General features: G+C 40.5%; 2 protein-coding genes across 7 annotated transcripts in view; one reads left to right on the forward strand and one right to left on the reverse strand.

Moving 5' to 3' along the window:
- Nucleotides 1–12192, forward strand: part of morn5 (MORN repeat containing 5) — a 38360-nt gene extending 26168 nt beyond the window's left edge. The window contains exon 6 of the mRNA XM_025908647.1: nt 12119–12192. Coding sequence (XP_025764432.1) covers nt 12119–12177 — 59 coding nt within the window. The 3' untranslated portion in view covers nt 12178–12192. The remainder of the gene's footprint in view (nt 1–12118) is intronic.
- On the reverse strand, nt 948–16548 carry rbm18 (RNA binding motif protein 18). 6 transcript variants are annotated; one of them, XM_025908646.1, is made up of 7 exons: nt 16334–16542; nt 15259–15372; nt 10774–10900; nt 9913–9993; nt 6174–6286; nt 5530–5630; nt 948–2765 (listed from the first exon to the last, which is right to left on the reverse strand). In XM_025908646.1, the coding sequence occupies exons 2-6, from the start codon at nt 15363–15365 to the stop codon at nt 5546–5548; spliced, it is 513 nt and encodes a 170-aa protein (XP_025764431.1). In that variant the 5' UTR covers nt 15366–15372; nt 16334–16542; the 3' UTR covers nt 948–2765; nt 5530–5545. The 6 variants fall into 6 exon arrangements, 4 of the variants coding, with proteins under 4 accessions (XP_025764431.1, XP_025764430.1, XP_005451385.1 ...); XM_025908645.1 differs by having other exon boundaries at nt 9907–9993; nt 16334–16541; XM_005451328.4 differs by lacking the exon at nt 6174–6286 and having other exon boundaries at nt 9907–9993; nt 16334–16533.
- Nucleotides 16549–16605: the final 57 nt, after the last annotated feature.

Raw genomic sequence — 16605 nt, forward strand, 5'->3', positions numbered from 1 at the left:
TGGAATAGTTCTGATTCCTCAAAGCTCTGCTGGTGGATGTTTGATATCTCAGACATTTATAGCAGCAGAGGGGGAAAAAAGAAAATTATAGTTGTTTATATGATTGTCATTTATTTGCTACTGGAAACATACAGCTGGCGTTGACCGCGGACAACAATGCGGCAATTAACGCACAAGTTTGCGCGTGAAAACCAAAGTTTTTGTTATATAAACGCTGATTGTTGTGCATATGCGGATAAAACCATATGTATATTCTTATTACTAATTTATAAAAAAGAAAAAATAGTCATTATTAAAAACACAGAAGACAATTTTGAGACTGAATTTAGTTCAAGTCCATGATTCTATATTTTGAATCATCCGTTAATATTTTGGATAATTTTATGCCACTTGTCGCTATGCTTGCACTTATTTAAAGAACATAAATATTGCGATTTAAGGCATCATGTATTTATAAAATAAAACTGGTTGAAGTTAAAATTCCTACATTAAAAAATAAGAATAAATTCGATGTGTAAGTAATAAGGTAAAAGGTGTATATTTAACATATATTAGTAGGGCAAATATTCACGATTTACAGATCTTTCATTCACAGCTGGGGCTACGTTTAAATCCACAGATTAATGTGTTTGTTTGTTTTTAATGTAACTCCTTAACATAGTATAAAGACATATGCATAAATAAATAAACTATAGGAGCTGATGTAACTGAATCTAAACGCTGACAGAAACTCAGGGAGCCATTAAACAAAAGGCTGAGCTTTATAATTACAGGATATGTTTGAGCCCACAATAGTTTAGATCGATATGTCAATCATCCCACTTTCCACAGCGGATCCACGATTATCTGTAAATCTACACTTCAGGAATTATTCCATCAAAATGATCCAAGCTTTTAAAAAAAGGAAAAAAAATACACCCGAATGTGTATCCATGAACTAAAAAGGATATATTTATCCAGTGGGCCTTTTATTGAAAACAGATAATTACAGGCAAGGAAAATAAAATAAATAAATAAAATAAAATAAAAATAGAATAAAAAAAATGCTGTAATGGATTTCACAAATGTTCTGCAGCCGCATGAATGATTTTACAGCAACAAACAAATCCCACGAAGAGCTGAGTGATGTCAAGAGGTAGGATTTGGTCCATCGGTCTGCACGAAATTGTGCTCTTCCGTCTTCTCCAATAATTAGTCCGCTGCGAGCTGTAGACCAACAGTTCCTACTTGGTAATCTCACAAAAACACAGAATAGGCCATTTGGCCGGCAAATTCATCCATCAGCCAATTAAATCCAGTTTACAGTCTCATCAGGATTTCGTCTCTTTTTTTTCTTTATTAAAAAAAAAAAAAAAAATCATAAGAGCCTCAAACTGCAATAAAAAAATGTCCAATATGACAGCTAATGAAAAAACCCCCGCAGTTTATAATAAAGAAAATGTGTCCACATTAATCAGTCTTACAAAAAGGCCTACAAAGTATTGCAAGTATTTACAGGAACTGCACAAAAATAGTAAACTACTTAATATTCATCATATCAGAGTGGGAAAAGTGAGCCTCAATAGGCTACAATAGCTAAGACTATATGGTTATTGTAGATAATGTTGTTACATAGATGCTCTTTCTGGTACTTAAATAAATGATTTGATCCATGATGGCTGATTTTCCACAAAAAAACAAAACAAAAAAAACAAACAAACAAAAAACCCCAAAACGAAAGGGTTACATGTGGTGAAGAGAGGGAGTTTTTGGGCAATAGAAACAAAATATTTTAATGGCAACAAAGAACACCTTCAACATGAAAAACACAGGAGCGAGGTGATTATTTACCTTTAATTGAGAATTTTAAAAAACAAGAATGCGACCAGGGATGGATCTAAATGCTACGCAAAAGTCATCAAAAACAGTCGTATAAAATTAGATCCAAGAAAAGAAACAAAAAACAAAACAAATTTTTTAAAAAAGAACAGAGGGGGGAGAAATCAAGCGCGCCCGCACACACACGCACACACACGCACACACACACTAAAACACTGAAACTCCAGTGAGAGTCGCTGAGCGGCTTGTGGCTTATTATTTTTACACTCCATTAATAGTAACCAATTAGGTCAAACCGAAGCCCGACCCTCCCTCCAAAAGAAACATATCCCTTAATTAAATAATGTGATCTGGAAGTTAGAAGATGTGTTCAAAACAAAACGAGAAGCAGCATTTACACCGCTTAACACTTTCAACTGTGTTCAATTGCTGCAAATCGTGACGAGGCAGGCCGACGAGGGGCCCGACCTGCACGGCAGCCAGGTTTAGGTCACATGTCCAGCTAAATAATGGCCGATGATTCTGAGACCTGAAATAACTCAAAAAAAACCAAACCCCACTTTGGGTGCCCGTCCATGATGGCTGTGGTTACTCCTTAACAGTCAGGGTTCACCTTCGAGAGCTTTTATTTTCCCCACATTGGACAGTCGAAAGTACTGAGTGTGGAAACTGTTTGTGTGGAGGTGGGGGCTGAGGTGTAGACGCTGGCTTGGGGATTGGAGGGGAAGGTGTGGGTGACTGGGGATAGAATAAGTGGGAGGATGGGTCATCTCCTGAACTTGCGGGGCCTGCTCTGGTTGCTGTGATGTGATTTAGAGTAGGGCTCCCAGCGTTTCCTCTCCGGCGGCTTGTTGTAAACGTAGGCAGACGGGCCTGAGTAGCTATCGTCTGGATTCTCCTCCATCATCTGGAGCTTGGCTTCGATGGCGCGGATCTTAGCACTCGTGCTGGAGGAAGAAGGAAAAAATGAGAGGAGGTGTTAGCAGCGAGGCTGGGGGGGAAATACTAGTGTTGATACTGAGGGTGAGGGACAAATAGGACTGATGGACAGACTGTGGGGGACAGAAAGAGGAGGTAATAGCAGTCTTAGTGAGAGAGGGGGTGGACAGGTTTAAAAAAAATACAGAAGAATGAACACAGTGAAACAGAGGACTACTTTTATTTAAATGGTGAAACAGAATTTGGAGAAGCAGAGGAGATAAGATTGTGGGGAAAAATTGCAGTGCTTGTGGGGAGGCGGTGGGGAAATGAGGGAATGAGTATGTGCGAGAAGTAGCTAAAAAAAAAAAAAAGAAAAACTGGAGAGGAAAACAATAGAGGGGCCATCAGGGAAAAAAGAGGGCTATAGTGTATATTTCCTCTCTTGTGCTGTGTGGAGAGAGTTACTTTCAGGTTTGCAGCAAATACCTGAGAGGTTCCTGCACACCAACATGAAATGCCTTCTTTTTTTTTTTTCCAACCACGACTTGTCACATATTTACACAAAATTAACAGCTTCCACATTTAAAGGGTAAAAAACACTCTGCTCAGTGAGTCTGCTCACTCCGGGGAACCTAATTTGACATTTGACCGTTTTTACACTCCATTTGTCTTATTTTAAATATGCTGTAAATGCATTATTAATCCCCCTAAAACTATTTTTTATGTTAAGGAAAAGACCATTGATCAGCGCACTGCTTTAGCTCACAATGGTGAGGTGAATCCACCGTGAGGCCAATTGCTGAGTGTCTTCTCTTCAACATCCTATCAAAATAAAGGCTAAAAAGGCCCAAAAAAAGTAAAGGAAAATATCATAGTTCAGGTTAAAGTCCAAGAGTTGCCTTTTTTTGGTTGCCAGTGGGATGCATACTCACCGAGGAGCCTGCATAAAATATATGCTGTGAATCTAGGCTGGAGTACCTCAGTAGGACGCGAAAACACCACAGAGTGACTTAACAGTGCTTTATTTATTTAATTGGTTGACCTGCAAGTGTGTATACGGGAATAAGGGCTGCAAATGGGGCTGCTATAATGGAATACTTTGGAGTCGGACAGAATTTCAACACTTCCATTGATGTCTTTGGAGCCAATGTGGTCTTTCAATAATTTCAGCACCACAGTTGAGTACCGTGAAGAATGTTTTATAGCAGAGGTGTCAGACATGCATCCTGGCAAAGGGTCAAATCCAGCCTGCTGGACAGCTTTGCAAAGTATCAGAATGGCTGAGGAGCTAATAATAACTCCTTTTCTTTAACAAACTGCACTGCTCTTCCTGGAGAGGTGGAGCTGTGAGGATAGCTAAACTTTTTTCTAGATTTCGTTTCAATCATAAATGAGCAAAATACTATTGTTGTTTAGTTCCAAGCTACTCCACATGTGAGTTTTGTGCCTTTTTTTAAGATCCACTTTGATCTGTAAAATTGTAATGCGAGTATAATTACAGCAGACCAACTGAATGTGGAAAAACTGAGGAACATTGTTGAAATAGCTCTTTCTTTCTTCTTAAGACATCTCAGACTGTTTTTAAAATGGATCTTTCATTAAATGTGAATGTTTTCAGAAGGTACTTGGACTTCTTTACACTAAAAGAAAGAGAACAGCTCTTGGGATAACATTAGGCCCGTATGAGGTCCAAGAACCAAAATATGTCTGAAACTCCTATTTTTCATGTATTTGTGCTGGCTTGGTTAATTAAGGTTACAGTATGTCAGAAGATAGACATGATCATAGATGTAACAAAAGGTTACACTCCCAGGGTGGGTGAAAAGCTTCATGGGTTTCTCCAGCCCCCACAAAGTTGGATGAGTGGAAAAGAATGAATGGAAAAAATAAAGTGTTTATTTTTGATTGCAGTTACTTTTTTTTTTCCATTCAGTGACCCCCCTGCAAGTAGTTATAACAACCAACTGGCCACCCAGAGCTTAAGCATTCAACACCCTAACCTATGGGTGCCCACTTTCGATCACTGCACAGGTCACCTGGTGGAAGGCAACCAGCCTCCAAACAATCGCAGTCTGATTCGGACTGACTGCAGTCACTCTCAGACAGATTGGAGAAGGTTTGCAAATAACTGCTGTTTAATTTATAACGTTGCCATCACACAGGTGTCAGTTGCAACTCGTCTGCAATTGGTCTCTTTGCAGTTGGGGACACGACTCAACTGGTTGCCAACTGGTTACAATCCTACATAAAAGTTAATAGATAAACAGAAATATCTGAATTTCTGTTTCAGATCTATGAGTTTTTCGCTAGACTCTGAATGTAAACAGTTAAAGTGAATTTACATTGAAGGAGATAGCACCAGATTAGCGATCTTCACCGATTAATCACATTTAGTCAAATATAGACTGCATGAGTACATGCCAACTTAATCCAATTCAATCACAGATCAGTATCTTTAGATGTCTGTATTTTGAAGGCAAATTTTATGAGGCTCAGGTTTTAGTAGTTGGAGCTCTCTCTTGTAGTAGGAGACGGTAAACTTCAGCAGCATTCTCACTGCTAGAAATTCTTTCTTAGGTTTAAGCAAGACTGACAGGTAGAGAAAGAAGAAGGCAATTTGATGCCCACTGGCTCATCTTTGCATTGGATGCCGACAGATTAGACACCAATTAAACTCCATTCAAATACCAAAGTTCAGGGCTTCAGCTCAACACACTCACAGGAAAACAAAACCTGATACAACAGCAGAAATCGTAAATGTGTGCGTGTGTGTCTGCAGTTGATGCCAACCTGAGGTGGTTGGTTGTTATGGATCCATCCTCTGTTGAACCGCTGCACGACGGTTCCAGGCTGGGAGGCATCGTCTTGTCATTACGGAAACCTTCAAACCTCTGTAAACAACATACGTGGGCAAAAACAAACAAACAAAAAAAGACCCACACAAACAATGATGGAAACGTGTATGGACAGACAGATGGAAAGAGATAAACAGAAGGAGTAAAATAACAAGTAGAGCAAGTAATGGCAGAAGATACACGAGATACAAGGAAGTAGACAGTCAGTGGAAGACGCTGAATATGTCCTATACACATCCAGCACTCATCCTGGACTGTGATACAGATTACAGCTCACATTACACATCAATCAAACTTTATCTTTCTAAAAAGACAAACAATTCCTAATCATTAATATCAGTTTAACAGCATTTCACCTCTGAGATACATTTTAGGTCTAAGTTTGAACCAAATAAAATAAGGCAGATATTTAGAAAACAACAGGCCTCCTAATAAATACTAACAGCAGGTCTCTGAAGTCAGCTCCAGTTTTCTCCCACAAATATGAACATTACTAAACTACAGTATTGATCTTGTTTGTTTCCGGTCAAACAGACAGTAACCAAGCAGCAAGCAAGCACGTCCGGCTTGTAATCACACCCTAAGGGATGATCGAGGATAAAAGGGGGACCAGCTGATGAGCAACAACCAACGCGTGCACTCATTCCTTTCAAAACCACCTTCCAAACATCTCCAACAGCCAAAACTGAAACCTGTGGAGAAAAAAAAAAAGAAAGAAAAAAGAAAAACTGAACAAAGTAACAGTCACATGATGGGTAATGAAAAGCTCCAGTGCTTGGCGCAGCAGTTTCCGAGTGCAGTATGTTGGGAAACCATCTGGCAAAGTTCAGCTGGTAGAAGCGAGACAGACTCACATGACATTACATGAAGTTACATAAATGCAGCAGAGAACACACACACACACATTCCTACATACAGTCCCATGAAATAAACAACATGTATAGCCAAGAATAAGAGTAAAAACAATGACCATGCAACCAGCCAGGACCCTTCCCTTCCACCTATTCCTAAAAGCATGTGGCTGGAATGCATAGAGATCTGAATGCAGCCAATAAGAGCATACTGAATCTGAAAACACTTCACAACCTGCAAATAAAGCTACATTTGAGTTGTTAAATTTATGTTTTTCAGGAGATAGCATTTTAAATTAGGTTAATAAATCTATATATCTAAATTACTGCACTATAATTGGCTGACAAGTGAGAAATGCATAGCCAATTTAGTTAAACTTTTGTTTTGTACATTCATTCAGTGTTGGATGTATCACCTTACAATATGACACCAATAACTTTTACATTGTAACAAGTAACAAGTTCACCCAACCGGGTGGTAATATAGTTGAGGAGGTGCTGGAAATATCATGAAGTAAACTCAATATACTAAGAAGACTTCACACGCTCAGGATGAATAATCAACATGCACAAACTAAATGAAAACCGTTTATTGCTTCTGGTAAAGCAAACAAACTCAAACGAGTAACTAATGCATACATGATGCTTTAATGTAATAGATTACTTTTAAAACAACTTGATATTTTAAAATTAAAAGCATATTACACAACACGGAGTACAAACAAATAAAGCCAAGAAGTGTACGAAACCGCAGTTCCTCTCGTGGCCACTTGAGGTTGGCTCAAAAAAGGAATGAGACCCCAAAGACTCCCATGCTAAAATGCTCCACTTTGCAGCAGCAAACTTACATACCTGGTATTAAAAAAAATGATAGTTTACCCTCAGATCAACTCCGAGTGAGGGTATTTTCTTTTACTCATCCAACTGGGTAACTCAGTTAGAGGTAGGGTCACGATCACCGGCAGGCGCCCTGACACAAGCACACACTGATAAGTGTGTTTGTGTGTTGCACTTGCTAAGCTCACTAGGATAAGCTGATAAATTAGCACTGCACCCTTTTAGCCACACAAATCATTTCATTTCCAAAGGTGGCATGCATCATAGATAGCTTACTTATACAAGTATGGGTATAAAATACGCCATCTTTAACAGTTTCATTAGCAGGTTTGGAAATCTGAGGATTGTGGACATCCTTAAATAAATGATCATCAGAGTAATTCCCTCCATTTCAAAGCTTTAAATAAAGTCAAGATGTAAGCCTGGACGACTGGATAACTTCAACACCGCCTGTCTCTGACTCACTTATCCCAGCACATCACTCCTGGGTTGGGCTCAATGAGGACAGGCTGGCAAAAATATAATTCATTTTTAATTTGACCTGAGCTGGCTCCATCAGTGGAAGATTGCTCATAAAGACGAGACTGCAAAAATTAGTGACTCGCAATTCACAGACTAGTCCACTTGAAATATCAGCATAGCGGCTTCACTGGAATTGGTTGTGATCTGCAATTGACCCCATATTGTAATCTCTGTAGCTAATAAGAAACATAACCCTTGAAATCATGCATCAAACAAAGGTTAAGAATGGGGAAAAGCGCACATATTGCATGCTTTAGACGCAGGTTTAATGATGAGACAGCTCTTAGGAAAAAGCTCCTGAGGTGATGGGTGATGTTGAGCGTTGCGGAGCCGTCTTTTTTTGGAACATTCAGCGTAGGTCATGCTTAAACCTCTAATCTTTTCCTCACCTAAAACTCACAATAAGAAAATGTGGTGGAGGTAGGTTCTGAAGGGGGACAGATTGATGAACAATGTGAAGATGACTGTGGTTGAAATATTAATTTATTTTCACAAAGGGCACGATAATATGATGTGTGAATTCATTTCTGCCAGGAGGGAGGCAAATCCATGTCTGCAGGCTAGGCGGAGATACTCCCTGTTGTGAAACTTTAATTATAGCAATCAAGTCTAGCTGGACAGTTTGCAGGGTCACATGATCACGACTGTCCATCAACACACTGCAGCAAGGTGGAAAAATGGGGTTGCGCGTGTCTAGCTTACTTTAACAGAACAAAGCTTAAGAATACCAACAACATGTGCTGGAAGCCGAGGTCACGCCCAGTCTAGAACCCACTGACAATTTAATTATAATTAAAAATACTAATTCCTAAAAAAAACGTGCACTTTCTCTGACTCTGTTCGTCTCGTATGAGGCAGAGAGGACAGCGAGATATATATTCTCTAAGACTGTGTTTTAACTGCCTGAGCTGATGTTCACAAAATGGTATTTACTGAGAGGAACCAGCATTTACTGTATGCCTGCCATGCATTTCCAGAGACGGGCAAAGAGGGAAAGAGTCAAAAACCTGTTTATTCATATAAATCCTCACATTAACAAACCTGACGCTACAGTCTGGGGCCTGTCGAATCTAAGATGACCCCAACTTGACCCTGAAAAATACTGTTAATATGTTATTTTAAGCTTTAAAAGAATAAAACAATTATTAAGTTAGATAAGTATTTATATTAGCCTACACTTCCTGCTAATTATTAAAAAAAGAAGATAAAAAAGGAGTAAAGAACCAGACCCTGTTCACCTGGTTATATTCAGTCATTACAGTATGCTAAATTATTCACGAGATTAACTGTGCTCTCCTGTTAGTATAACCTACGCTAGAGACGCTTCTTGCATGGAAGTGTTTTTACATGCAGCAGTTATGCAAGCTGCATAACTGACTTGCATAACTGGACAATAGTTATGCAAGGAAATGTTTGATTTCAGAGTACCGCACCTTAAAAAAGGGAAGAACTCAGAGTGCATGTGAGCTAAGGCGAGTGGCAAAGATGCTGGGAGATTGTTACTTAAGTGGTTAAAAGTCATTTTTAGTGGAATTTTTTTTTTAATTAACACTTGTAGAAGCATGAATAAAAACAGCTACTACTTTTGCTTGGAACGGTTGACTGAATTGTTATTAGGTAAATCTGAGCAGATTTATCTCACAGCGTGTTCTCTTAAAGGCGGCAGCGTTGACCTTGACCCCCTTCTACCATGTGTTTGTGTGTATGTGTGTGTGTAGGGCGTGATTCGTCTCTATACAGGATATCCTTTCGCCCTTCGCCAGTAGGCTTTCTATTGTTAAAAGACAGGCATGCTGGTTGTGCTGGGATCCCTGTGCTCTCTGTAAACTGGCTCCGACAGCAAAAACACTAAAATTAAAACCACTACTGGCGGATCATTTTTATCTTTCACCCTAAGCCAGATTGACCTCTGCCTTCACAAATGTCCCTCATCTTAAGATATTTTGGTGATTTCTCCAAACCCTTCGGTCATTAGAGAGCCTAACATTTTTCTAAAGCACAGATCTAATATTTATATTTAGTCTGTATATCTACAGATTAAACCCAAGATTTCAGCCACATTCAGAGCAGTATTGTATGCTGGGAGTGAGCGTGATACTTACCCTCACCTGTGCGTGTGCCCAGCGCACAACCAACTTCTTGGACAAAGCTAGCTTCCCATTTAAACACTGGATAGCCCTCTCAGCCTCCTGCATGTAGTCACAGAAACACACACAGAGAGAAAACAAGGAAGAGGAAAAGAGAGAAAGACAGAGGGGCGGCTTTTAAGTCGTGATTAAAAATCAGCTTCGATGATTGCATCCGAGTGATTAAATCATTAGTCCTCATAACAGCAGAAGGCCATAACTGAGGTGTCTGAGTGTGTGTCTGCGTGTATGAGAGGCAGTGTGAATAAATACAGTTTTGTCTAATCAAATGTGCAAGTGGCTTTGCTGCTAAATTATATTAATGCAGTTCTTTATCCAAGCGTGTCTACATGTAAGTGTGTGTGAGTGTGAAAGATAAACACACACTTCCTCTGTATAATCCTTTTGGGAGGGCTTCATATCCCACTGATAGACACTAGCTGTGAAACTAGATGCTTATCTCAATCCCACAGCACGCTCCAAAACAACCTGCGAAGCTAAACCTGCTCCCTATAAAGCCCACTTCAACAGGACACACACGCACACTGCTTCAGGTTGACTCATGAAGTTTGAATCTAAGGAACATTTTTACACTCAGTTTGGGACTTCGTTTTCATAAAACATCCAACTCATAGTGGATGAAAACTGTTTCTTATCAGATCTTTAAGTTCAAATATTTTTCCTATATTAATGAAATGATTACGTTTTACTCCTGCCAACCGAGGATTTAGTTTTCGAAATAATAAATCTGGTATTTCATGCATCTGAGTTTAAGTACTAGTGTATAAAAAAACCCCTTTAACTCAACTGAGATTTATATGCAGATAAACATGTTGCACGTACCTCCCTAGTGCTAAAGTTGACAAAGCAGTAGCCTCGTGGCTGTCCCTCCAAAGGCCCAGACTTGTGAAACAGGAAGTCAAACTGTTTCACTTTGCCAAACTTCTCTAACAACTTGACCAGGTGATACCTGTCGAGAGAGAGAGAGAGAGAGAGAGAGGGGAGGATATATAAAGAGAGAGAGATTGAGAGAGAGAGCGAGAGAGAGAGACAGTGTCAGAAAAAAATGCTCCATAAAGACAGAAAATAGGAAATAAGAAGACAAAATGACTTTGATATTTTGCAAAAGGGTCTCACTCCATGCTGTATTTGGCCCCCGTAAATCTGTCAATTGGGGCTAATGAGAATGACAGCTTTCTCTCCCTGACACCTTTTTAGCAGCAGGCCAGCTGGTGTGGCAGGTCGGTGACAGTAAATCTCTTACTGAGACAATGCTGAGGATACAGTAGCAGGACAATGAGGGAATAAAACAGAGGAAGCTTAAAATCCCCCCTGAGCACAGAGATCTGCACAAACAACCTCCACTGACTGCGCGGCGCTGCTGGGGGATGTTAAGACTACAAATGAGCATACATATGTGGTCACTGAAGAGCTATGCAGTGTTTGTGAGATTGTAGGTGTGTGTGTGTGCGCGCGTGCGCATGTAACCAGCAATTTGCAGCCATGGGAAAAAAACATTTCTTTTGACAGTACAGAAAAGAGCAATGAGTTCAGGGTCACTTGGAGACTAGATTCGCTGCTACACTACTGTAAATACCCCGGGGCTGATTGATTGTTTTCAACACAAACTGAGCAGGACGTGCTTTTCCATTTCGTTAAGAAGAAAATACGACAAAGTGTCCATCCTAAGTTCCAATATGCTGACACATTTGGGATGCTGGGGTCAACTGTGTGAGTCAGGCTCAAAAAATGACTGAAATGGTGAAATCAATTAGCAAAATTGTTGCAGACTTCTTTTAAGAGTGTCAATGGACTCATTTATAGTAACTGTTTGAGGTCCAAGAACAAGTTTGAATCACTGTGAAAACTCCTCAACAAGAAACAACACATCACCCTGCTGATTAGTCACTGAAACCACCACAGAATTAACTCCTCATGTTCCTGAGTGAAGGCAAAGAAAACGGCTTTTAGCAGTCCTCACCGTATGAAAGACGACAACATCCGTAACTGTTTGCAAACCAACTCAATCAGCAGTTTCCGAAAAAAAAAGGTTACAGTTACACATTTGTATACTTTAATATTTTGTGTCAACCCAAGGAGCGTGCACATGCACAAACAGTTGAAGCCAAATGTATTTAGCAATTCGTTGATTTTTGTTTTGTTTACATGTTCTTGTCTTCTGTCACAGCGGAAAAAACTGAAACGCTTGAAGAAAAGAGTCCAACAGACGCCCTCCTGTGTTCTTGATTCTGTGCCATTGCCTTGTGTGACTGTCCAGGCCTCCGAGTGACCCCAGGTGTTTTGTATAACTGTTAAAGAGAAATTAATGCTTCAGCCTTTTATTGTTTAGGAGCCTGTTATTTTTAATCCTCAAGTGGTTTGTGTGTGTGTGTGTGTGTGTGTGTGTGTGTGTGTGTGTGTGTGTGTGTCACCAGAAAAATGTGAATGTGCAAGTGTGCAGTGTATGTGCACGGGACTCGATGTGGCATTCTCAGAGTGAAGCGAGGTTCTAAGCTACAGGTTGTACTAATGTCTTCTACGACTCCCTGGGGGGCTTTAGACCGACGACAGGTTCTGCTTTTCCCAGACAACACCCTGCAAGCCTCCCCATGTGACAGTGGCTCATCTAGCCCTAGATTACACTTAAGTTGTTGTTTACACTTCAGTAAACAAAAACTGTGCATTAGTGAACTATGCAACACATACAAAAAATGTAATCCACTCAATGTCCTTTGAAAAAGCTATATAGTTGGACGTTTGAGAATATGTGTATTTTTAAACAGAGGTTACACACTAAGAACCTTATTGGATGCTAAACCACAATGGAGAGCTCCTCCTGGGGGCTGTAAAACCCACCAGAGGAAGAGGGGAGGAGAAGGGGGAGGAAAGGGAGGAAAGGGAGGGAAAGGTGAGCAAACGGAGACTAAAGTTCAGAGAGGGGATATTGATGGCAAGGTGAAAGGTGTAGGAAGAGCAGCACAAGGCAAAAGAAGAGAGGAGGTGAGAAGCCAGGTATGACAGATACAAGAGTTAGGAAACAAGAGGAGAGGAAGGAAGGGACGGGGGGATGTGAGTCAAGTCCAGAAAAAGATAAGGCAAAAGGTTCGGTCCAGAAAAGTGCAGGTCAGAAGGGAAGAATTTGGAGAGGAGGAGCTAGGGTTTGACTTTTTGGCAATGCAGCTATCTGCAGTTGTAAAGAGTAAAAGAGCGTGCAACTGATAACTAGCACTGTGACAGGAACTGTGGGATTTTTACTGAAAATTTAAAAGGGAAACATCATCATAGTTTCCCCATAACCCAGTTGATACATGAACAGGATGAAAAGCAGAAAAGTTCAATTTAATTATCACGTGTGGAATAAATTCTTCCCTCTTCATTGTAAGAGATGAACTCGTAGGAAAATTTCATAATTCTCTCAACAGGGAAGCTTATAATCAAACAGAACTGCGCACAGGACTTCACACAAAATCACAGTGCTGCTTTTCACTGTATTCAAATTACGTGTAACATTTTACCCTGAACAACCTAAAACAGCACTAAAAACCTGAAACAGAACTAAATCTCACCTAAACGCCAGCACTGAAAAATGCAACAATTTTACAAGTAGTCTTTAGGAATAGTTCTCCAGGCTTCCTGAAGGATATTCAAAGCTCTTCTTTGGATGTTTCTACCTTTTGTTCTGTTCTCTGTCAAATATGATCCCACACTGCTTAAATACTGTTAAGGTCTGAGCTCTGGGGAGGCCAGTCCATGACTGATAGTGTTCCACTGTGTCTTTGTCTATCCAGGTATGCTTTCACTGCATTGGTAGTGTTTTTTGGAAGCCGCTGCTATTCAAATGTTTTCCAGATGGTATTGCATTGTGGATCAAAATCAAAATACCAAGTTTTCATTCATAACAAACAAAAAACATTCCTCTGAGGACGGCCAGATAGAAGGACTGGACTGAAAATGGGTGCAACGTACAAAAATAAATGAATTCAAAGACCTTCAGAAAGCCTGGAGAACTACTGCTTAAAAAAAAGAAAGTGTGTCTCATTGGAAGCAAAATATAAAGAAATTAAGTGGGGCTTAAGACTTTTGCACACTTTTGTATTTTCAAATGATCCAAGCGTGTTTGGAAAAACACAAAAAGCTCAAAGAAATAAAATTTCACCCTCCCAGAATAAATTACTCGTATCTCATCTTTTGTAATAAAATGATATAAATTAAGATTGGGGGCAGTTTAAAGTTGTATTGATTTTAAATGCTGAAAACAGTTTGTTTCAGTTCAATCATTTTGCCTTGTGGCATCAGCACCTTGCATCTCAGGTCTATTTTCCACCTCTGCAGGGAGTTTGGCTCACCCAGACAAACACAGGGAGTACTGCGTGCTATCCCGGAGCTAATTAATCTTCCCAATCAGCAACGGGGGGCCTTGAGCATTTCTCTTGTTTTCCCTCCATACTGAGAAGTAGAGGGCCATTTAAGAAGAAGCAGAGCAGAGCAGGGAAACGGGAAGGAAACGCCTGTCTAGACGCCCGCCAGAGCTGCTGCCCGTACATTCTCCAGCAGCCCCCACAGGCGTACAAACACAACCCTCACCCCAAAAAACTGCCTCCTCTTCATCACAACATATGCAGGGATGTCTTTAGCATTCAGCAGCCAACACAACCCCGGACAAAAGGAGGAACAAAAAGGATGTGCATGTGATGCTCTGTCAAGACTCTTCTAGGTGTCAAAGCCTCTACCATCTGCCACCCAAACATCAACTGTGTATACACACACACACACACACACACACACACACACAGAGCTCCAGGTTGACACAGAAACAGTAAACAGGGCAGGTGATTGAGGAATGATGGCTGCTCCTTAGCCGAGCAGGTCTCTGCGCCTCACTGCCTCTCTTTCACACACCCAGCCCTGTCTGCTCAGTCTCAGCTTGTGACACACACACACACTCTACGCACACAGTTAATCAATCATACACGGACACACAATACATTGCCTTTCTATGGGTCAGAAGGTAAAAACCAATGCCTCAGATGCATACCATCTATTACAGTGACCACAGATCACACACTAAAAGCCATAACTAAATGTTGCTCCACATTAAAGTGGCGCTTTTGCACATTTGAGGCTGAAAACATTACATTTAACTCCTAAAAATGGCACAGCTCTATTGTAATCCCAGTGGCTCTTTGACTATGAGCTAAGACCCCTACAATCATTACTAAGGGATTAAACTGTTGTAGATAATTCACACGATCTAGAGTGATATCTGGTGGATCAATGAACAGGAAATATGAGCTTGCGTTAAAGCAGAAGCTGACTTTTTTTACTTACTCTGTGATTTTGGGATCAATGTTTCCTATCCACAAGCGGTTTCCATCATGGGCCGTGCTCTCTGAAATAATAGAGGCATTTTCCACTGTCTCTGCTGCCGATGACATGTGGAATCTGTGGGATAAAAGAAGCAAAAGGCAGAGTTTTTGATTATCACGAGTATGAATTCGCTTGGAGCTCAGACACTCAACAGCTGCGCGTTTGCCTCTGGAAATCTCTGGAACATGAAGGAAACTTACCAGAGAAGACCTGGACAGCTATTGGACATCTGCACGCTCAACCAAATACAGATATTCAGCTAATTATATCCTCATAGATGGAAAAATCCAGGATAGGTCAAAAAGTAAAGCGTCGGATAAACAGCTTCCACATTAACTGCACATAAATCATAAAGTGTCTCAACACTTTGCCTTTCAGTTGCCCTTTATTGGACCCCACAGTTGATCATCTTCCTTCATCTGACACTATCCCAAGCATCCTCCTCTGTCACACCAACTCTCTGCATGTCCTCCTTCCCTACATCCACGAACCTTTTTCTTCCTCCTGCTTGGCAGTTTCATCATCAACATGCTTTCTACGATATAGCCACTATCACGCCAATGATCTAATCTCTGAAAAGTGTCCAATTAAACAGTGAAATTTGGGGATTTTCTCATCTAACTCAGTTCATTTCCTGAAATTAAAATTTAAAGCTGTTTTGTGCAATGTGTGCGCAAAGGTTGTGCCGATGTATGTTTCATAACAGGGGTTTTAACTTAATCAGGAACAGAATCAGGAAACGACGTAGTGTGGGTTACTTCCTCGCACTGTCAAATAAACACCTAGTTCCTGAAAACATCTGAAAAGCAAAACTCCGACTCCACATCTGGGAAAAGCTAAGCAGCTAATCTTAGTTTAACAAACCGTACAATTTTACTCCTTAACTGCGGAACGTCTTCGGATAGATCAGCCCGGGTAGAGTTAAACCAGACTCGGTTATGCAGGTGGTAGCATATGTTTTGAAGATGAGCTCTCAGTGACTTCGTTATAAAAGAGCAAAGGATTGTAGCAGTTAGCTAAGTGAGTTTCCGTTTACCTCGTTGTTTGTCAAACTTCCTCTTCGCTGGCGAATTCTTCGAATTGATTTACCACTGATCCCAACTTCGGGATGATTCTGGTGCGTCAAAACGTCAAATTAATCATTTCCTAAACTGTTTTCCTTCTATATTAGAGACTAGGCGAGCTAGCTCTGACGATACCTCGCTACCGTCTGACAACAAAGGCGCGGGGTGATGACGTAGTTTGTTTGAGTATGCGCAGAGTCCTATGGGAGCACTCGGTTACTGTTTGGTGTCATATATATCATTC

This window comes from Oreochromis niloticus, linkage group LG7 (assembly GCF_001858045.2).
Source record: "Oreochromis niloticus isolate F11D_XX linkage group LG7, O_niloticus_UMD_NMBU, whole genome shotgun sequence".
Taxonomy (NCBI): Eukaryota; Metazoa; Chordata; class Actinopteri; order Cichliformes; family Cichlidae; genus Oreochromis; species Oreochromis niloticus.